The following is a 22,867-nucleotide window of genomic DNA, read 5'->3' as shown; positions in this document are numbered from 1 at the left end:
GTCTCCGCTCTATGGAAAAGAGTCTTTACCACACCGAGTTTCTGGATTAGCGGATGGTTTGAGTCGAACTGCAAATACTGGTCAGTATGAGTCTGTTTTCGATAAACAGATACTGACAGGGAAAGGTCTTCCTCTCGTGAGCGAGACAATCAAGAAAGGCGAGCTTGTTGTCTGATAAGCCTTCTTGGGTGAACTTGATATTGGGGTCAACTTGGTTTATGTGGTTGAAAAACCGATCTAGTTCACAGGCTTTAATTAACACCCAGGTATCATCGACATAACGATACCACTTGGATGGGCCGATACCGTCAAACGTCGACAATGCTAAGCGTTCAAAGTTCTCCATGTAAAGGTTGGAAATGATCGGAGAAATTGGTGAACCCATACTGCAACCATGCGATTGTTTGTAAAATTGACCGCCATAGCTAAAATAGGTGTTATCCAGGCATAATTGAAGCAAATCACACAACTGATCCGGAGACAAGTCAGTACGTTCGTGCAAACTTGTATCTTGTCTCAACACTTCACGTATCGCTTTCACCGCATCAACCGGGGGATACTGGTGAAGAGTGCCGTAACATCAAATGATGTGATAGTCTCGTCGGGTTCCAGCGATAAGTCACTAATCTTATCAGCGAAGTCTTTGGAATTAAGGATATGGTGCTCAGATTTACCGACTAACGGCCCAAGGATCTTTGCTAAAAACTTTGCGATGTCATAAGTAACAGTACGTGAATCTGGTTGAATAGATTGAACTTATTCCCTCATTGTATGATTCCCAGATGATTGAGAGTATTCACAATACGTACATATATGATTAGTGAGCTAAATGAAAAAAGCCCTGAATGGATTGTAAGCTGTGCAAAGAGATGTTAACCAATCAAAAAGAGGAAGTGCAAATGGGGCATAATAACACTGTATAAATTATTGTACTTTCAATAGCTCAATTAGTCATTAAAGGGATACCCATTATTATTATTATAGTGTTCAGCAAATTCTTTCAGCGGTGTTTGTCTGCTCTTTCTGATTATTGCGTTAAAAGCAGGCAACTGATGACATGATAGAGAGAGACTGCAAAACTGCTCAGCCGTATGGCACATTCCATACAATCAGAAAATGGAAGTAAATCAAGTCTGAATTTCGCAGCTGTCGTGATCACTGGTACGCTGTTCAATTTACACACTGAGTGATCGAAGCCTAACCAACACAGCGAATTTTGGCGACTCTCGCCCCGTAATAATCAAATTTTACTGTATTTAATTTATTTGAAGGTTAGTTTTGTGGGGTTCATTATCGAACCCCAATGGTTTTAGCTTGAATTAATATTATTTATTAACATAGGCCTACTTGTTTGTGATATTTTAAGCGTTTTAAAATTTCAAAATAATCCCATTCAATTACACGGCTGACAAAGGAAATTTACTGAATTTAGAGAATGGCAACAACACTCACTTTCTGAACCAAATATTTCTAAGAAATCATTCTCCGTCATCAGTGCATGGTGTAAAGCATTAGAGAATCATCAGTCAGTCTTCCAATAGCATTACACTGCTGATGACGACGGAGAATGGTTTCTTTGAAATATTGGTTCAAAAAGTGAGTGTTGTTGACCAGTTTTAAAAGCTACTTTTGATGGCTATTCCCAACATGTATAAATATTTTCATTCACATTTTAATTTCATTTTTACTATAAATTTCAAATGAAAACCAAACTTGAGTAACCAAATATCAAACAGCTGTAGCCTACATGTTGGATTCTAATAATGTAACTTATCAAATAATGTAAAAATAGGTGTTTCGAAAACAAATCTTCATGAATAGGTAACGTCATAGCATTGACAATTTCCTTATACACATTGGTATACAATATTACTCTGTAAACTGAATTTGGCTGTTCCAGTTAAAGTCTACAAACCCTCTATTTGAGATGATTTGTCACGGCCCTTTATGGAAGACATGACCTTAATCTCCCCAAAATAAGAGTGAATTTCAAATGGGATTACCTGAATGGGTGACTCCATTTGAAATTTACACACACTGTGTGGAAGATTAAGGTCATGCCTTCTACAGGGGGTGTATGGATTTCAACTGGAATAACCCATTTGAAACTATAACAATAAGGAAAAGGAACATTGAATATTATTGAAACAGGAATGTATTAATCATGTTAATCGAATATGTGACATTTTTAAATGTCACATATTTTTTAGGTCATATAAATATTAAAATATAAAAATATTTATATGACCTAAAAAAAATTACAAGAAAATCAGACTTTTGCTTACTTTAACAGGGACCACACAAATATGTGACCAGCTTTGTCACATATGCTTAAATTCACCATTATTTACCAACAAATAACTGTATCAGTGTTCTACTTCATTCGTAAGTGGTGCCGATTATCTTTCCATTACAATCCCAATATTTTGATGATGCATTTTTTTATATGTGGTATCTATTTTGGTGTCAATAAATCTTGTAAAATGTGGTCTCTGAACTTAATATTTTGACTTTATTGATGTATTGCTTTGAGGACAACTTGTTGATGTTGGATCTTGAAATTAGACGATTGTCGACAATGTAAATTTTACTCAACAACAGCCCCAATCTAATCACACTTTTTGGCCTCTCCTAATAAAATTAGTTTAGTTTGCAGGACATCATTGGGCTATTCCATTTAAAATCCATACTCCCCCTGTGGAAGATTTAACTAAAGTCTTCTACAGAGGGAGTATGGGTATCAAATAGAAAAGACAATCGGGTAACTTCCATTTGAAACACTCCAGTTGCAGTATGTGCAAGATATAGGTAAAGCCATATATACAGGGGGTGTATAGGTTTTAACCCTAGGCATTTCCATTTGAAAAACATTCTCCCTCTGTGGAAGACTTTTCTTACATCTTCTACAGGGGCATGTCAGATTTCAAATGGAATAGCCCTATTGATCTTTTGGTCTATTCCCTAAGAAGTATAGTTCTGCTAAATATCATGCAAGTGATAAGACCAATTATTGAATCAAAGGTTTGTCTCTGGCTTCTGGAAATGCAATGATGTCGTATGCATTTTTTTTGAAGCTGGCTTTCCCTTTTAAATGGAATTTTCATTTTCTGAATGATTTTTTATTGTGAATTTAGTGAAATATTACAAGTCTAATTAACTGAGAACTGTGGAATAAAAAATCCCAACAAATGGCCCAAAAAATGAAAATAAATGTGGACAATTTTATACCAAAATATTGAATTAAATATATGCAACTTTGTAATTAAACTGTATATCATTGTTTCACCTCACAATCAAAGGGTAAAGAAAGTTCATATGTAATAGTTAAAAAATATTACAGTATTGAATAATATTAAAACAAAATATCAGATGTATAATAATATTAAAGGTTTTGAGTGTATATATCACTTTTTGAAAAGCATTATTGTCGCTTGAAAATGTACCAATTTTCTGTGTAGTCATCGGAAATAATATAAAACATTACAGTGACAATGTTATCATGACAAAGGAAGTTGGGGAAACATAGTTACCATCCGTTTTCAATGTGTTCCCATAAAAAATAACCAAACATGTAAACATCCTAGTCATTTAGTGAAAGGTGTAGATAAGTTCTACCCTTTAAGGGTAGATGCGGTATTGTTGGTCAAAGCAGCCAAAAAATTATTAAAAAATAACACTTTGATGTTTTGTAAAAGTTCATTCTATAAATCATATACTTTGAAAACTTGCTTAATTTATTGTTTGTTAATGAGTTATGTACATTTTACAAAAGTGTTGTTGTTTCAGTCCTCTTTACAACATAACTCAAGAACCACAGGACCTACAAAAGTATTTCTGTGATATTTGAATTCTTCTACATGCTCGCAAAGAAATGAGCAATGCAATTTTTGCCAAAGCTCACTACTATTCGCAAGATGTTGTGAACTACCAAATCGCAACACTTTAAAATAGTGTATTACCTTTTAAAGAGATACTGTTTAAAAGTACCATCAAGTTACAGCAGAAGACGTAATAAAACATGCTTCCAAGTTTTAAGTCATTATTTTTTAAAGTAAGGGGTCTACATTTGAAGATTTTCTGATCAAAATCAAATCTTACTTTCAGGGGGTGTCTTACTAGCAGTTAGGTGGTTGTGGGTACATGCCTGCAGTGGCAAAGCCTGGACTTTTTTTGAGGGGGGTAAGTTGGCAAGGTAACTTTCAATGGGGAAAACTGACAAAAAAATTATTAAAAATTGTCAAAACTGGGCTAAAAAGTACAAAAAAATCCTACAAATCTTATATACCAGGGGAAGGGGGACAAGAGGGACAGTTCCCCCTGGCTATGTCACTGCATGCATAAACTAACCATACACCTCTAAAATACAGTTGTTATTTATGAATGCATTTTGATGCTATGATTTTCCATGTAGTAAAACGGTCCAGCAACTGGGTATCCACTGTTACACAGATTTCTCATGTACGTGTCCTCGTTTGCAACTGTTTACAAATACCCACCCACACTGTTACATGGCAATTTCTCAGTGTGTCCTCGTTTGACGGCATTTACAAAAGCACCCCCACATACATACACCCACTTACACCACCACACCACATGTATACCAAAAATAAATAAATGTGTCGGTTTTATTGCGATGCATTATATTCCAGGGCTTTTGTAAAGGAAATGCCAATATTTCCATATGAATTGAGGTTATACATGCACAGGAACTCGACACCGCATGTTCAATGCATGGGAAATACCCAAGTTTCTATAAACACTGGTTCGATCATACCATTCATACTGACGGCCAGGATGCGCGTAAAGAAAAAGGAAGTTTATATTAAGGACAATAGCTGGTCCGCAGAAGTATAAAATGTGAAAGTCAGCAATACTTTGTCACTGTGGTAAAGTTACTAACTTAACGTGGCAGTATCGAACAAATAGGCCCATATCTGTAAGTCAGCTGTATAAGGAAGCTCTATTTGGGTCATAATAACACCATGACTGATGTTACAATTATGTCAACAAGGGAGTTGATTTTGACAGCTTTTGGACTTGTATTCATGGTATCTGTATTTCCAGTGTGCCGTTCCGAGGAAAATTCCACTAGTCTTCAATCTGATAATCCAGAGAGCAGTAAGAAAGATAATAGCGACTCATTATTTGGCAAGTATGTATATTCTACCACATGAGTAGATCGAAGGGTTCGGGGCTCTGTTTGTAGGGGTGTATGTGTGTATTAGTATAGATCTGCAACCATGGACCTTAATCTGACATTAAAATGGGTCACACCTGCAACCAAGCATTTGCCATATATAAACCAATGTCAACGTCTATGTTCTTTGGGGGGGTCCACACTTGGTATGTAAAAGTCTGGCATGCATGTCCTGTGGGTATTCTCAGTTAGGCATTTCATTTATTGGTTCGATATTTTCTAGTCGAAAAAAGGTTCATAGCAGCAGATCTGTACAATTAGGGTTGTGTGTGTATTGTGTGTGTGGGAGGTGTGTGCATCTGTAATTACCTACAAACATGGACCTACATTAGGATAGGGGAGAGCGGGGAGTGTTCGCCCTATTTTTTTCTGACCAGCCTAGCGATGTCAATTTTAAGGTTAGGGATGACCTGATTAGCCCATGTGAAAGCCCTATGTCTTAGCTATATACGACCACAATCCCAAAACTATAGGCCTTACAATAGCAACAGGATAGAGCAAACAAAAAAGTTTTGCAAAGTGTGGTGGGGTAAGTTGGTGGGGTAAGTTCACCCTAATCACAAAAAAAGATTTAAACATTGCATAACAATAACATATTCAATGCAAACATTTAGCAAGAGTATACAGGGCATTCTCTTCTGGGAGTCACTAAATTAGTTGCAGGGGTTGGGTCATGGTAAAGCGTAGGGGTCCAAAGTGAGCTTAAGCGTATATCATGTTTACAACCGGGAGATTATGGATTAGGACCTAAGCGGTGGTATGAGTAATACTGATATCACATAACTTTAAAAAAAACATGCTTTTCAGTAGTTTTACCTTGTTTAACGGTATAATAATCAATATTTTGCATAATACGCTGATGGGGCAGGTTAAGCCTCCAGTTTGGGGTAAGTCCGCCCGGGAAGATATAGGCGAACATGCCCCATCCTCAAAGGCGAACGTGCCCCTTGTGCACATTTTTGTATTTTCTTCTAGGTATGCAAAATACAAATCGAATAAGGAGTTTATAACTGCATTAAATCTTTGAGAAATCCCATATGTTCCCAACACAGATTTCCATTAAAACCATCTGTATTTGTGTATCAATGATAATACAACATTATTAATGCAACAAAAAATTACGTTTTGGTGTAATTTTTTTGTTTTGGCTGCAGTTCGATGAACACGTCCCTAATATGAGAAGTTTATAATGACCTATGAAACCTAATTTTGCTATCACCAAATCCCCCGATAGCCGTATTGCTGAGAAACAAGGGGTGGGCGAACCTGCCCCTAGGGCGAACACACAGTGTAACCATGGACACACCTGCAACCGAGGACATCAGCGGGTCAGGACAACGCAATAATGTAAAAATGCATTTAACAGTGGTCCACATTCGGGGGACAGGAGGACAGGTCACTGTAACGATAGCCTATTCGTTATAATCTAAAGTAAATCAGGAGCTCTGGCAAACATGGTTTATACTGTAGTCCGACATCTTGGTACCCAATTAGTCTTGGGCGTTTATTGATACACATAACCTGGCGATACTATTGATGGGCGGTATCGCTATTATCACATACTGTAACAGTCACAATTTAATAGGAAGTTGTCAGGTGTGTGTATGGGGGGTAGGTCCACAGTACATGTGTCAATTAAAATCAGGTGTGTGTGTCCTCAATTAGGGGGGTACGAGTTTGGGGGTAATGAAGATTATGAAAATTGAATATGCCCACCTTCATACTGATTTTGCTTGATCACACCACATGTTTACATTTCATTACAGGCTATCTACTTATCATGTGTTAGCAATTGGTGCTGGAGTTGGGGTGGGGCTTTGTTTCCTGGTCTGTTGTATAGTTGGTCTTTTGGTTTATTGTCGTCGCCAAGGGAGAGAGGAGGGTAGGAAGGAGGAGCAAAGAAGAACATCCAATAATAACAGGTAATGAGCTGTGATTTGGGGGGGGCAAGGTGTTAGCTAGCCACCATCCACCCATCATTTTGGTCATTCTCTTGGTCGGACTGACGTCACAAAGGGGAAATAGCCTTGTAAAACCAGGGTGCGCATGTGCAGTTCCCCTTTCTCGAGCTGGTTGCTATGCTGCGCGCTGGTGCATAGGGGACGACAGGGACAATTTTCCCGGATGTCCGATCGAGTGAATGCAGTTTACTCCTGGGACAGGCAAAACTAATGCCTTTGACTTGTGCTAAATTCTAAAAATAGTGCTTGAATAAGTTCTGTGAACTCAAAATAAAACAAGACAAGTAAATTATGGCTATAGCAACAGCTATTTGAACTGTTAAATATAAAAAATATCAATTTTTAATAATTTGTCATAAAATTTGAATTAGGCCTATATCGCAAATTTTACAAAATTACTGTGCAAACATCGCTATCTGCTCCCTTAAGGTTCCATCTGTGAGCATAGCAAAAATGATCAATTTGTGTGAATATCTAAAAGTGACAGATAAATTTATAAAATTTGTTGTTAAAGTTATTAAATCTGGTTAAAGTGCACAATCATGTTTAATTATACTTTGATCAGCTCGTATTTGGTGGGACTTATAACATCGCAGATTAATATCAAATTATTTTATTTTGTCTTGTAACATCTCCCAGAAGCATCAAGAATGATTAATTCAAGTCCTATACTTTATCTACTCTCTTTAACGCACAAAATAGAGACCAGACAGGTGAACTAATAGCACTCTTAACGTGTGTCTACTTTTCGGCGTAATGGTAAAAGCCTAACATTTCCCGCCTATTAAGAGCTGATCAAACTATACATATGTCAGGGCCGTAGCAAGAGGGGCGGCCGGGGATGCCATGGGCGCCCCACTTTTGGAGAAATTTGTTATGTTTTTCTTTGTATCTTTATTTCAATATGGGCATAGATTTGTAATTTGGCTGCCCCATATTTTGTGATGGCCGCCCCACATTTTTCGACCTTGCTGCGGCCCTGACATATGTACTTATTTTTATTTCAGGCAGGATGGTGCAGCCTACACAGAGATAAACACAGAACAGGAAACATCGTTTTCAGGTAATAACATTGTTTTTATCCTGCTAAGATAAAAAACCACCATTAACTAAATTTGAATTGAATGTTTTTTCCCCTCCCAATAAGAGTTTGTTTCATTTTTTAATCCTGTAGATTTCCTCTCAAAACACTTAATGCTGCCCTACCAGAAGCATATACTGGGTATATTTAGGCTAAAAAGAACCAAAGAGTTTGTATCCCGTAATTGCCTGAAAACCACAATTGAGGTATGCATTATTGTTTTAAACATTTTTTATTAGAGACAGGATTTATGGTAAAATACCTCAAATCACAAATATTTAATGTCAAATCAGGGCAGTGAAGGTTGGATATCAAATTGAGAAGTTTTAGGACAATTATGGAATAATTTTCATAGGAATAATTAATTTCATATTATTGCTTATAAAACAAAATGTATGAGAAAAAAATATTTTGAAAAATTTTGTCATTCAGTTTTAGCTTGAAAATATAATTTTTCTTGATTTCTCATATAAAGCAAAATGCGATAAAATTACCCCAAAATTCAAAATGCTTGCAGCCAGCAGGAAACAAATTTTTGTTTAGCCTACACAAGCTTCGATCTACTTGGCATAGACTAACCTGAATTTGTATGCATCTGCTGTTGGTCTGTTAAACACTGGGTCCGTATGCACAAAGTAAAAACAAGTTAGAACTTTAGGAACTTTTTGATATTTACATATTTCTATGTTTGCTTTGAATTTGTCAATGCACTGTGGTCTAAACTTAATCGCTCTAAAAGTAGTGATTTATTCTTTTATTCTTTCTAACAGCGGCTTCAAATCCAAACTATATGGACAGACCCGACAATATCATTTCTGGTATCAAGTCATCCGCAGATAAGCCTGACTCTGGTAAAACCGCAGTATATCAGTTACTAAAGAAGCCAAATGAAAATATGGGGACTGCTGAATACATGGACCCTGAGAAATACACACAACCACCTGTATTCCATTTGAAAAGAGATGAAGATGAGGATGAGGATGAGGAGGATGAGGATGTTTATATCCAACACAGTGCACCAAATGGGAAGAGTAGGCATAACTATATTGAGTTACGAAAGCCTGGTTGCATCTGCAGAGATAGTGTACTTCCAAAACCTGAGACTAGTCTCAGTACAAAACCATCGCAATCTACAGATCGGACGAGGTTGGATTTGGAAAAGTCTAGTTGTCAAATCTCATCCAAATCAAAACAACAGAAGCCAACACCAGGAAAGTATGAAAATGTACAGAATGTCCCCAGCCGACCTGGTCTACCAAAATCATCTGATTATGTAGATGTTGATGATCCGCGTCTTTCCAAGCCTGCTGATTATGTTGATGTTGATAATAGAAGCCATTCCAAATCTGCTGATTATGTAGATGTTGATGATCCATCTCTTTCTAAACTTGCTGATAACCCAACTGTTTCAAAATCTGCTAATAAGGTAGCTGCAGAGAATCAAAGCCGTTCCAAATCTGCTGATTATGTAGATGTTGATGATCCTAGTCTTTCCAAGCCTAGTAATATCAGCAGTAGAGATGATAGGATTATAAAATCGTCACAGCATGCAAATCAAAAGAGGTTGGATTTTCAAAGCTCTTCCAAAATAAACAAACCGAAACAAACACCAGGAAAGTATGAAAATGTTCAGAATGTGCCCAGATCCGGTCTACCAAATTCATCTGATTATGTAGATGTTGATGATCCAAGTCTTTCTAAATCTGCTGATGATCCAACTGTTTCAAAATCTGCTGATAAGGTAGCTGCAGAGAAACAAAGCTATTCCAAATCAAACCATCAGAAACCAATGACAGGAAGGTATGAAAATGTACAGAATGCTCACAATAGATCTGGTCTACCAAAATCATCTGATTATGTAGATGTTGATGATCCAAGTATTTTGAAATCTGCTGATCATGTAGCTGCAGGTTATCCAAATCTTTCTAAATCTGATGATTATGTAGATGTTGATGTCTTAGTGTTTCAAAATCTGCTGATTTATGAAGATGACTTAATGCTGCTGATACTCAACACCTTTACAGCGTGTGGCCACATATTAGTGTTAAAGTGGAAATTTTCACACTACATTTATTTTCATGCTTTTCGCATTTCAAGCTGTTACCGTGAAAATAACAATGTGCGAATATATTCCTTTTGTGTATAGGTCAATGAAAGGAAAATTAGCAATAGCATCGCAAAGTGGAAAATGCAGGGTCTGAAGAGAAGGTGGATTTAATCTGTAGACACATGCGAAAAATTCAGTGTCTGAAGGGAAGGTGTAATTATTCCATGAACACTTGTGGAAAATGAAGGGAATTTCAGGTTATACATTGTAATTTTTGGAAAACATATTTTCTAATCTGTTTCTGACTATAATAGTCTGTCTCATCTCAAGTTGCGAGTAATGCCATCTTGGATTTTGCAGTGGCAGATTTAAATCGAACGCTAACGCAATCCGGCAGGGTAAATACACACGTGCGTTAAGAGCTATTTGTCCGTAAGCTGGCAAGGTAATCACGTAAACACACCTATTCAAATCTACCACTGCAAAATCCAACATGGCGTTACTCTCAACTTGAGACGAGACACACTATAGGCAACTCAAGTTCCCTGTACTTCCCTCCCGCCACATTTATGCACACATACAAATATAACTGAAAGTACATACTGCTTATAACTTGTTGAAGTATTAATCGTTTCCAAGTATGCTATGCAGGCGATCATAATTATGCCGGAAGGAAGTAGGAAACCAAACTCTCAATATGCACATTAAAAATAACTGAAATAACTGAAAGTATGGGGGTTGTACACAAGTATCAAAATATATATTATGGTTTCCAAGTATCTATAACCGGGATCTATAACTCCTATGACTGCTATCACTATTATTATGGAAGGAAGGTGAAAACCAAACTCAACTGTCATACTTTGCACATAATGCACGAACACTACAGAATGCAATACTGCTTTATATTTAGGTTTAAAAAAGAAAGAAGGTTACAAAAGAAAAAAAAGAATGAGAATGCTGAATGACTCACTCTCCCACCCACCATATGAAAGTAACAAACCACTGAAACAGTAGCTAACATTGTCCTCTACTAAAGTTTGTTCGGTGTATAGAAGGCTGAAAAAATAAACTCATAACATGGTGTATTGATATAGAATGGTGTGCATGCAGTTGGGCGCAATGCTTACGCTAGTTGTGCATTGTGTAATGCGTCACTGGCGCATGCTTATATGAATTTATGCGAGCATGAGTTGGGACTTTATTGACGCGCACAGAAACAAAAGCCAAATAATTTCTGCCTTATATAAGCCGAACAAACAGACAAGGGATAAAGATTTTCTGATCTTTTTGTAGTTGCAATTCAAATCAGAAATTAAGACAATACAGTAGAGTATGTGACCTGATCTGATCCACTCAGGCCAAAGTCAAAAATGTTGAAAAATAACTTACTTCCTGCTATGAGCCTTTTAGATGTCCATTTTCTTATGTTTCTTACTGTTTTTTCTCCTCTGTTTTTGCCTATATCTCAGTTTCATTATTGCTGACTTTAGCCTGAATGGATTAGATCTGGTCTTTATGTATGTTATCATCAAACAAACAGATTGCCACTGGTGGACAGTAGCACAGACATTAATTTAGGTATCCTATGATGCGTTACTCCTGTTGTGGATACATAATTATAGCTTAATAAATGTGTATCACTTGTTGGGAGTGAAATTGTACAAAACAATGCACACATGTACTGAGATGTTGATGCGTCTAATGCACAAGTCCGGGGGTGGGGGTGCATTTGATGCATCAATACAAGTGCATTATTTTCTACAATTTCTCAAGCAACAAGTGATACACATTTATTAACCTACTTCATACACGAGAAAAAAATCCTGTGATTTTTGCTATTTTTATAACAAAATTGTTACTAGAAATGGTAGAAAATGCAAGCAAATGTATATTAATGCATCCACCCGCAAGAAAAATGAACTCGTCCAAAAGCACTGCTCATACTACGCGGATTGCGCGCCTGTGCAATTATACAATATTTATGCACAGCTAGTAATTCACTAATTTGTATAATTCATCTGTGTTCTGAAGCATTGTTTCAGTGGCACATGGCATAGCCACTGGGCAAGGGGGGGGGAGGTAGTGTGTCCCTTCACATGGGATGCTTATATAGGTCTTTTAAAACCATTTTGTCCATTTATGGCCAATTGTATCCCACTGAAAGTCACCTTTTCCCTTTCTCCAGCCCCCTCTGAAAAAATCCTGGCTATGCAACGTAGTGGTTTGTTTACTGAGGAATTATTGCACTGGGATGATACAATGTAAATTTTGTGATCAAAAATATTTTAATCTTTACAACCTGAAAAATAACCCAATGAGAATCATTTGTTTGTTTGTTTGTTTATTTGTGACGACTTCACAAAAACTAATGTTCCATTAAATTGCAAGAACTGAGAGAGAGTATAACACTTTTTACGAGTATAACTATTTTTTATAATTTTAATTTTTTAAATGATATGCACAAAATCTTGAACCTTAAAAAATCATTTATGAATGTCTTTGCATTACCGTGATAAGCTAGCAGTAGGTCTACACGACATAGCCCTAAACATATAGGTCTAAAGGTTTTCAATTTACCACACTGTATGCTTTGCTTTGCATCATGGGATTGTTTGTTAACATTACACAAGAATGCATACAAACATCATTATCTGACAAATCTGACATGCAATTAAACAGATTTAGTTCTCACCAAGGTTATACCATCCTTTTATCAATTTATTTACTGTTTTAGCTAACAGTATTAAATTCAATGATGAAACAAGTCAATGAAACAGCAACTGTAAATACAACATGTAAACTCCTATATAACCCCTGCACTGCCTGCAGATGAGCAATTGGCATCAAACGTTGCAATGCCCCCTCCACATTCCACTAAACAAATTACAAAATAACAAAAACAAGGACTTAGCCCGCCCACAGGTTTACTACTTTTGAGAAAAGCATTGCCTGAGATTAGGCCTATCGGAACAAATTTGAAAGTGGTGGAGCCGAAAGTGGGGGTCTGGGGGTGAAATCCCCATTGGGGTTTGAAGGGGTAGAGCCCTCATGGGGGTCTAAGTGAAGCCGTCTTAAAGCCTGAGCCTTTTTAAAAATGAATGTACGATTTTAACGGAAGTTAACCAAAATACTACAAACAATTCACTCGTGTGCATGCATCCCAGGGTATGTGATGACGCAATCACCCCAAGTGATATATAGGCACGCTTTTGTTTGCCTGGCCAGCGAAAGACCCATGGCTACGGTTTGGCGACCTAGTGCTTGGCATGCAAGGATTATTGGGTTCGAATCCCACCCAGAGCAAACAACTTCTTTGTTTTTTCTCTCTTTATTCCTTCCTTCTTTCACTTCCAGTCACCAAAAGGCCCTTCGGTTCATAGTTGATAAATAGTTGATGAAATTATATGTATTATACTACAATTAAATTGATGTATATTGTTCCAAAGAATTGAAACAAATATAGACCAGACACATGGCTATGACCGCATTGAATTCAAAGTAACAAGAAAAAACAAAAAAAATATAATATGTATCTGTATGCATCAAAGAAATTGAAATTAATTATTGTTTTATTCATTAACTGAGTTATGCACCTGTTCTCTTTTCATTCCATCGTACAAAAATAAAATCACCAATTAAATGTTTAAAAAAACAGTTGCATTATGATAATGCCAAAGATAGATTGTTTTTACAATTTTCATGTAAGTGAAACTGGTTGGTCTCAATTTTTCAAAAATGAAGGATCCTTATTTTGGGATAAGGCTAATAATCCCCCTTCTCTGATCAGCAGATAACTTGCCATTATGAAAAGAATAATTAAAACTATCTATCAAGTTTTTATTAATATCTTTAAAGAAAAAATTATAAAATTTGGTTGGAAGACCATCTGTACCGTCCAGGAGTCTTATTATTTAGCATATTTCTTAAAAAGCACTAATACAATCACGGAGAGTATAAACCATACCCTCACAATCCCATTGAGCTGTATCATCCAGCATTGGAGCATCGCTATCAACGAAAAAGTCATTCAAGTTACATTCAGGAGGTTCATGTGACTATAAAGTTTTTAATAAAAATGTTTTTCTATAGGTTAAAAGAAAAGGTAACTTTTTCAATTGTTTCCTATCTATTATAACCTAATAAGCATGACATTCACTTGGGACAAAAACATGCAAATTGCTTTGAAAAACAATTAGGCCAAATAAAAAAAATAAACATATTTCACATTTGAAAAACAATTAGGCCAAATAAAAAAAAAAACATATTTCACATTTGAAAAACAATTAGGCCAAATAAAAAAAATAAACATATTTCACATCCCCTCCCACTTCCTTTTTTGAGGTTTCTTTAATTACATTTTTATTCTTTTTAATTCAGTTGCGTAATTTTCCAAAAAACATGTCTAGGCCAAATTTTCCACATATTATGCAAATAAGATTATTTCAACTCAAATAGTCCTGGAATAAGCCCTCATGATTTGATAACATATTAGGTTAATAAATGCGTTTCACTTGCTGGGAGTCAAATTGTACAAAATAATGCACACGTACTGAGATGTTGATGCATCTAATTTACTAGCCCCAAAGTGATACGCATTTATCAACTTATTTCATACACAAGATTTTTTTTTTTGCTATTTTTATAACAAAATTGTCACTAAAAATGTTGGAAAATACAAGCAAATATAAATGCATCAACCCAAAAGAAAAATGAGTCCGAAAGCACTGCGAGTAATATGCCCCCGTGCATATATACACAATCAATGCATGGTTTGGTTTTTTCTAACACATCGAATATGATTTTTCACAATTTGACCGAGGCAACTGCTGCCAGTTTCAACAGGCACGATTGCTCTCACATCCAGGCCTGTAGGAGGGGGGGGGGGGTGCGAGGGTATGACCCCCCCACCTAATTTTTTGACAAAAAGTCCAAAAATTTAAGAATTTGCAAGTGGAGCGAGCCAAACAATTTGATTTTTAAAGCTTTTTTGGTCAAAAAAGGTCTAAATTTGGGGAAGAAAGTTAACTTTTGCGAATTGCTCCCCCCCCGGATAAAAGTCCACTTTTTTAAAATCAGCACCCTCTAAAAAAATCCTGGCTACGGGCCTGCTCACATCGTCTGCTAGGTTTCTTATTTAGTACCACTTAGTCACATACATAACAGGTAATAATCCTTGAGTTTCATCATTTGGTTACAAAACAAACCAATAATCTGATAAAAGATATCACAGATTCTAGATATGGAGGGGCGTATGTTGGGTGTCAGCATGTACACAACAACACTGCCCACAAAGTTATTTATGCACAGGATTACAGTATACTGAATGGCAAGAACATGTAGTCCAGAATGATCCCTATTTCTGAGGATTTTACCCATGATGCATTGCATGTAAAAATAGTTTAGATTTCTAGGAAAAGGACATGAAAGGTTATTTTTTCCAGCAACTGAAAGTTGCCTCATTTTGTATACTTCCGTATTAATACGGTATTGTCTTATACACATTTTTTACAAACATTCCTACAGTAGGAAAAATTTATCAGATGTACAAGTTGTACAAGTCTATGGTGATTTTGAGCATTGCTTTCCATCTTAGAAGCTATAGCGATTTTAAGAAAGACATGATTACGAGTCGAAATTTCACAGGTCCGAAAATGCACACAATAAGGCAACTTTCTGTAACTGGCCAAAAAAATCATGTCCAAACATTGTAATTTTCTCATTTTCCCACTGAATTATGGGTAAAACCTCCAGTGGAAAAACATGCAGTGCATGAAGAGTAAAATCAAGCACAGTAGTACTAACAATTGCTACTCTGGGTCTGGACGTCATATATTTCATAATGACAATTGAATCACCTGTTCGAATCATGGCATCCATCTTGGCAGATCTAGGCACTACTTTCACCTGTACTAGAACTAGCCCTGTTTGCAAAACTAGACACCCTTCGAATAACGAGCTAAGCAGGCACCAAGCGAATCACAAACCATGAGGCTCCTCGAAGTGCAAGTGAAGCGAGTAGTGTATTATTGTTGGAATACCTTAGATCATCATACAGGCATCAGTGTCCCAACACAGAGCTGGTGTGTAGCGTGTGCCTCAATTTCACAATCAATGCATTTGGCCTGATCGCATCACATTATGTCCTTTGGAGCTATATTCAAATGAGTTCCAAAAGTTTTCCACGAGTCAGGACCGTAATCTGACCTTAACATGAAACTTACCTGTCGGTAGTAGAGCCACCAAAATTATTAGCTGCCAATTCTGCATTATGCTACCTGGTAGTCAACCATCCACATAAGTTATCTTCTTCCAAAGTCCTTATGACGACTTCCTCCCATCCAAGATATCCTGTTCCAGTGATGAAGCTTCCACTTGCTGCAACTTTCCTGAGACGTCAAGCGTACTTGTTCTATCCAAGTAAAGCACTTTGGTAATCTTCCAGTTTCTTCCAGAAGCTGCCTTTGTACCAATCCCACAGAAGCTGCTGCTGTTGCACTAGTCCTCCACACGGAACAGCCCTTCTGTGATAAAGACCGGATAAAGACACATTCAGATTTGTTTCTTAATAGATAAGATGCACGTTTTCTATGTTGTGATCTTGATAGGCAAGATCAACAGTTTCTACTGTGTAACAAGAAATTTTCACTAAATTTTTATTTTCACCTTTTTTTGCACATTTCTGAACTGCACAGCAAAACCCACATATAAATGGATTCAAATGGTTCAATAATTATGTAATAGGCCTATAGTTTCAAATATAAATTTTAAAAATCCAAAAATGTTCACAACTGTTAAACATCGTGAAAAAAACTGATACTGCTAAAAAATTATGTGCTACAAAAAACTCTTACATAAAATAAAACCTAACTGTTACCATCAACTTATTATTAAACTTATTTCTTACTTCTCTTTCATTATAGGCCTATGTAGACTCACTGTTAAGCAAAAAATCTTCACAGCATTTATTTGATTTATTTTGTTGTTTTGATGAAAAATTAACAATTCTGATTTATAAACTCTTTTTTTTTGTTGAAAAGTGTGAAATGTCTTTCTTTAGTTTATAATTTTGTTATGAATAAATCAACCTTGAGCACTGGACCTTTGATCTCATCAAATCTGCTAAACATGCTAAATAGACATGATCACTGTTTACTTCGGTGTTTGTTATCAAACTTAAAGAGATAATTATACAACTTGGTAAAGTCGTTGGGTAATCTGCTCAGATGGGCACATGAATGATAATGAGAGGGTTATAATATTAAATCATGATTAAATGCACTACATGTATCAGGGATCCTTGCAAAGGAGTAAAAATATATCTTTTTTAAATTCAAATTCAATGCATTTTGATATCATTAATAGAGTATGACATGAAAACTATGTATCAATTTTCATATTAAAATTACAAAACAATGTGCAAAATTCAATTTTTTTTTTTTAGGTCAACCATGATCCTAGCATTTAGGTCTAGGTCCAGAGACACTACAAAACCGAAAAAAAACTTTGAAAAATCACACCCCTAAAAGCAATACAGGGGTAAGATGTCAGTGACAAAAACACACTTGGAGTTTCTGTAAAGGGTGATGACCATAAATTTGCACCATAAAAGCATTTCAAATTACGCCTCATCTCACACAAGTAGCGATTGGTGTTAGCAGAGAAGATGAGAATGGTGTAAAGCGCTCCACAGACTCCGAGTATTGTACGTACAATATTGTATGTACAATATGTACGTTATTTAATCTATTGCCATTCCATTTCCAGTAATGTTTAAATTCTAACGAATGTTTGATGACGAAAAATCGATAATATGTTACATGTAATATCTAGTAGAAATATATTATCGATTTTACGTCATCAAACATTCGTTAGAACTTAAACATTACTGGAAATAGAATGGCAATAGATTAAATAACGTACATATTGTACATACAATATTTTACGTACAATAAAAAGTCTGTATACTGCTTTAGTAACCAAAAACTGCTCTCACTGGAGTGTCACACTTGGGGCGACAACACCTTGAGAATTTGACACTTGAATTTGCAGCCCATCTGAACATGGGTGATAAATAATAGAAATCACACACAGAGACCAGAAAAGTTTTTGTACATTTATTTTAAATTTCATGTAATTTTAATATAGTTCACATTTTTCCTGGAAAATAAACTGTCCCAATGGGTCACTACCTTGGAATACATCCTTTCCCAACATATCAGTAACTTAAAGGTCCTTTTCAAAACTGGGCAAATAACAATTTTTTTAATGTATGCACCACTGATATAGAAAAAGAGAATCTCCCTACACTGCCTGTATAAATGTGGCTTCATCAGCTACAGAAAAATGTATTTGGCCAGTGACGCAGCCAAGGGGCTGGGAAAAGGGGGGCAACTGCCACCCCATGAGAAGTCTTTCTTACCCTCCTATGGCACGCTAGCCACCCTGATATTATTTAAGAATGTTATGCCTTCTTTGTACTTTCTAAACCATTTTTTACCATTTTTATCAAATTTTGCTCACCTCCCCCATCTGAATAAGTCCTGGCTATAGCACTGTATTTGCAGTATACAAGCATGGCATGTCATTGCCGAAAGCACCCTTTTGTAAACGAAAACAATTCTGCTTCAAATGTAATGATAAAAACATGCGCATTATTTTCATAAAAGAATTTCATTACGCTGTTTACGAGTCTTGTAAACAAGCACAAGTAGTGATTGGTTCTGAACGCATTCCCGGCAAAACAAATAATCACCATGCTTGAATAAAGATGGTCACAAAGTCCCAATTCTCTTTCTTTATTTCTGTTGTATGCACTGAATTGCAAATTCAACGAAATGTTAGTAAAGGGGTGGAAAGCAGTTAAAAGTTATGATCCAACCAACTGGTGACTAGAGAAATGACAACATACGTATTTACAGATTCAAGAATAAATGACTTTTTATTCAACACACATGATGTAGGTATCCTAGGTGAATTCAAATTTGCCATCAAACTGCATCATTTTACATATCAAATTAAAGCCCTTGAGTAAAGAAAGCCAAAACTGAAAACATTTTTGTCATAGCACTTTCCGTAACAAAGTTACATCTTGTCAAAGATTGACTTTCATCAAAAAGATTCTGCTAGCAAAATTCCCCAAAAGCGGCTTTTAGGGGTGTTTCTAGATCTTAATCGCATGGCGATAGCAGCTTTTTTTAATGGAACTGCTATCAAAATCCCTCTAAAAGTCCATGTGCGACTTGATTATCACCATAAAAAATCATATATTTGGGTCAAGTGAAGTATAGAAAACATATTTATGTAGGTTTCCTTCACCCACCTATTCTCGAAAAAAATTCAAATTTCTATGTAAATATGCATTGTGTTTGGGCCCCGGTCTCGGCGAATTTCGCTGACTAGTAAATGTGTTAACTAAGGTTTGCCTGGGATACCTACATGATGATGATATGAAGATGAAATAATAATAACAACTTTAAGGGCTCTGATATAAGCGTTTGGACCATATTTTTTGTGGGACATGAGAGCACATCAGACATATCGAATTTTGACCTTTTATATTGAAGATATATATTTTTTTGGGTGTTTTCAATACGAAAGGTCAAAATTTTCAATTGATCGTCGGCTTTTCATCCCAGCTTAAGTACATATCATTTGATTTATAAAGTTTACTTTGAGGACTGTTAAATATCAAAAATATCAATTTTTAATCATTTGCCATTAAATGTGTATTATATTGCAAATTTCAAAAAATCTAAATTATTTGATATTACAAGGACATTCTTCGTATTCAGAATGCAATTCGATATGTCTGATGTGCTCTCATGTACCACAAAAAATACTGTCCAAACGCTCATACCCCAGCCCTTAATAACAAATATTTTAATGAAACCACTATTAAACACCTTAGAAGGACATGCAGTGATATGTCGCTACCATATCACTCTTTTTCCCCACATTTGCCATTTTGGCATGAATACAGTGTAGTTTCTTACCGCTGCAATAAAAACGTTGGACACAGCACTTTGGTATCAAAATAGACAAAATCTCACATCAGGTCCATGTGAGCAAGGCAGTCAATTTCAAAAACTATGCTCAACATGTGGAAGCTAGCCGACCGTGAGTGCTATGATAAGCCAACATAAGAAATTACCCGAGTGGGTGTTGAAGGTTCGCCATGTCGAAGGTTCGTTATGTCAAAAATACGATAGACACAATAAAGTTTGCTATGTCGAAATATTTAAAGGTTCGTTAGGGTCAGGGTAAGATTCAATATACCAAACCTTATTTCCTATTCGACACATAGCGGGCTGTACCTTTGAATCACGTTATGAATAAACAGGGCATAATATAACCGGTATCGCATCACATTTTGCTACACAATCTAGCCAAATTGCTATGCAATCACATAAACACATGTCAATGCTATACATAATTATTGCTATACAAATAAAACTTTGTCACAATTTTGCAATGCCAATTCCAACACTAAATCATGCCCTGTGAATAAAGCAGTGAGCTATTATATAAATCAAACGTCCATTGATTATTCCTAGGAGAAGTAAGGCAAATAATTTATAGTTTATCTCTGCATGTCCCTTTAAGGTTGGTCTGAACCATGAAATTATGAAAAACGTTTTGGTCTTGTATTAAACTTCTAAATTGTTGATCTAAAGTGTATAAAAGTATACATATTTAGAATGGAAATGACCTGAAAAATTCAACGGTGACATCAGATTTATGTAAAAATGCTTACTTTTGGAGAAAATCATCAAAAAGTGTGATTTTGACCCAAAAATTTACGTACACCGTAACTAATTATTTTTTCCGTAAAAAAAATTTTCTTTTTGATTTTCAAAAACTAGGTATGAAAATCTAGGATCCATTTTTTTATTTTTTTGAATTTTGACCATATTTTAGAAATATTCGATAAAAATGGTGGAAACTTGACTGTTTCAGCCTAATTTGGTCAATACTGGTGTATATTTTTGTTTTTTGACGGAAATTTAAAAAAAATGAAAAAAGCGGTCCCTAGAGGAAAAGGAGCTGTACGATAAGACCAAAATCTTACCTTTATTTTCTATAATGAATCTGTTAGCTTGCACAAAAAATTGAAAACATGCACGAAAATGAACACGTTTTAAATCGCCGTTTTGTATCAAAAGTGGCAGTAGACAGCAATCAAGCAACCCTTGTTTTCAAATGTGATAATCTTGATTCCTGTAATTCATGCAGCTCGTAGTCGTAATTAAAATACAACTTCCGCAACCGTTTTACGAAAATCCAAGCAATATTTTCCATAAAAAAGAGGAATAACTGTTCATCAAGCCGTATGAATTTCCCGGCCGGCCATGTCTTCAGTCAGAGAAGTTGTTTTTAAGTCTAGCGCGAGATACAGGGGAGGGTGAATCGCACGCGTGTTATTAGTAGCGCACAGGGAAACGCGGTCAGGCTTGTTGCGTTTTGCGTCGGGCGCAAGGCAAACATACGTGCCCGTTTAGCAACAAGATTGGCAAGATTTCCCGCCATTGACCATGTGGACGATTTCAGATGGAAAAGGGTGAAATACCATATTTAAAAATGATAGAAATTTGGTAAAAAAATTAAAAACCTAAAATTTTTCAGTATAAACTTTAAGTACACATGTTGTGGACCATAAATGTCCTCAATACTTTCCACAATGGTTTCTAGGACCCCCACTATATTTTTTGGATGTCTTGATATGTGAAATAATATGTTGTGACATTTGAGAAGTCAAGCATCCTGACACCTCTGAAGTGGTGACCTTAGGTCAGTGCCAGTCCTTGAATAAATGCATTAACCACTGGTCACAACTTCAGATTCTCATGGTGTTTCTCTTCAAATTTGTCATCAACAGAGTATGATGCCCACTCGAAACCTGGCCCGTAACATTTTGGCGATCCTGCCAGGACCCATGCTGTGAAGATAGATATGAAGAGCAGATGAGTGACTACCATATCCCGACGGACAGTATCCATGATTGGACAGGAAAAGACGAGAGCGACCAGATAGGTGACGAGGTTTTAACAGATTTTAACAGTCCCACCAACTAATCATGGATGCAATAGAGGAGACCTTGGTTAACATTCAGGGATCCTTGTACCAGCTCGATCTGGAAGATCTGGTCAAGGTAACTGTCTTGTTGAAAATGGAAGTTGGTGCTGATGTGGCCAATCGTCTGAAAGTCATCCAGGCCATCGTGACATACCTTCACAGCACTGACCTGTCTGAGACAGAAGACAAGGGCATGTCAGCTTTGATAATGGTACAAGAGCAGATAGAGGGATGGCTACATCCGCCTGGTGATAAGGACAACCCCAAACAAGATGCCCAAGCTGAGCTGAAAACACTGATGGAAGCGCACTTGCTCCAGGTAGCAGCTTTGGAAGCGGCCTTCAAGGAAAAGATTGAGCTACTGGAAAAGAAGTTGGGAAATGCAACAACGTCCACCAAGGTCACGCAGCAGGGAGTGAGGCTACACAAAGACTGCAGGATTAGTGGTCAAATCGGGGGAGTAACCCAAAAAGACAGGCTAAGTTTCTCTAGTCTCAACCACCAGA

General features: G+C 36.4%; 1 protein-coding gene across 1 annotated transcript; it reads left to right on the top strand.

Annotated features, from left to right (window-relative positions):
* The first annotated feature begins 4,690 nt into the window (after positions 1-4,690).
* On the top strand, positions 4,691-11,773 carry LOC140141898 (uncharacterized). The gene is made up of 4 exons (XM_072163774.1): positions 4,691-5,152; positions 6,964-7,119; positions 8,166-8,221; positions 9,010-11,773. The coding sequence occupies exons 1-4, from the start codon at positions 4,983-4,985 to the stop codon at positions 10,383-10,385; spliced, it is 1,758 nt and encodes a 585-aa protein (XP_072019875.1). The 5' UTR covers positions 4,691-4,982; the 3' UTR covers positions 10,386-11,773.
* The last annotated feature ends 11,094 nt before the right edge of the window (positions 11,774-22,867 follow it).

This window comes from Amphiura filiformis, chromosome 20 (genome assembly GCF_039555335.1).
Source record: "Amphiura filiformis chromosome 20, Afil_fr2py, whole genome shotgun sequence".
NCBI lineage: Eukaryota > Metazoa > Echinodermata > Ophiuroidea > Amphilepidida > Amphiuridae > Amphiura > Amphiura filiformis.
Note: the sequence above shows the minus strand (reverse complement) of the source record. Positions and strands in the feature narration are given on the sequence as shown.

What these genes read in the sequence shown, in the direction of transcription:
- LOC140141898 (XM_072163774.1), top strand. Translation starts at nt 4,983, where the DNA reads ATGACTGATGTTACAATTATGTCAACAAGGGAGTTGATTTTGACAGCT. An exon ending in AGCGACTCATTATTTGGCAA is followed by an intron (nt 5,153 to 6,963) that starts GTATGTATATTC and finishes ATTTCATTACAG; the next exon opens with GCTATCTACTTATCATGTGT. An exon ending in AGAACATCCAATAATAACAG is followed by an intron (nt 7,120 to 8,165) that starts GTAATGAGCTGT and finishes TTTTTATTTCAG; the next exon opens with GCAGGATGGTGCAGCCTACA.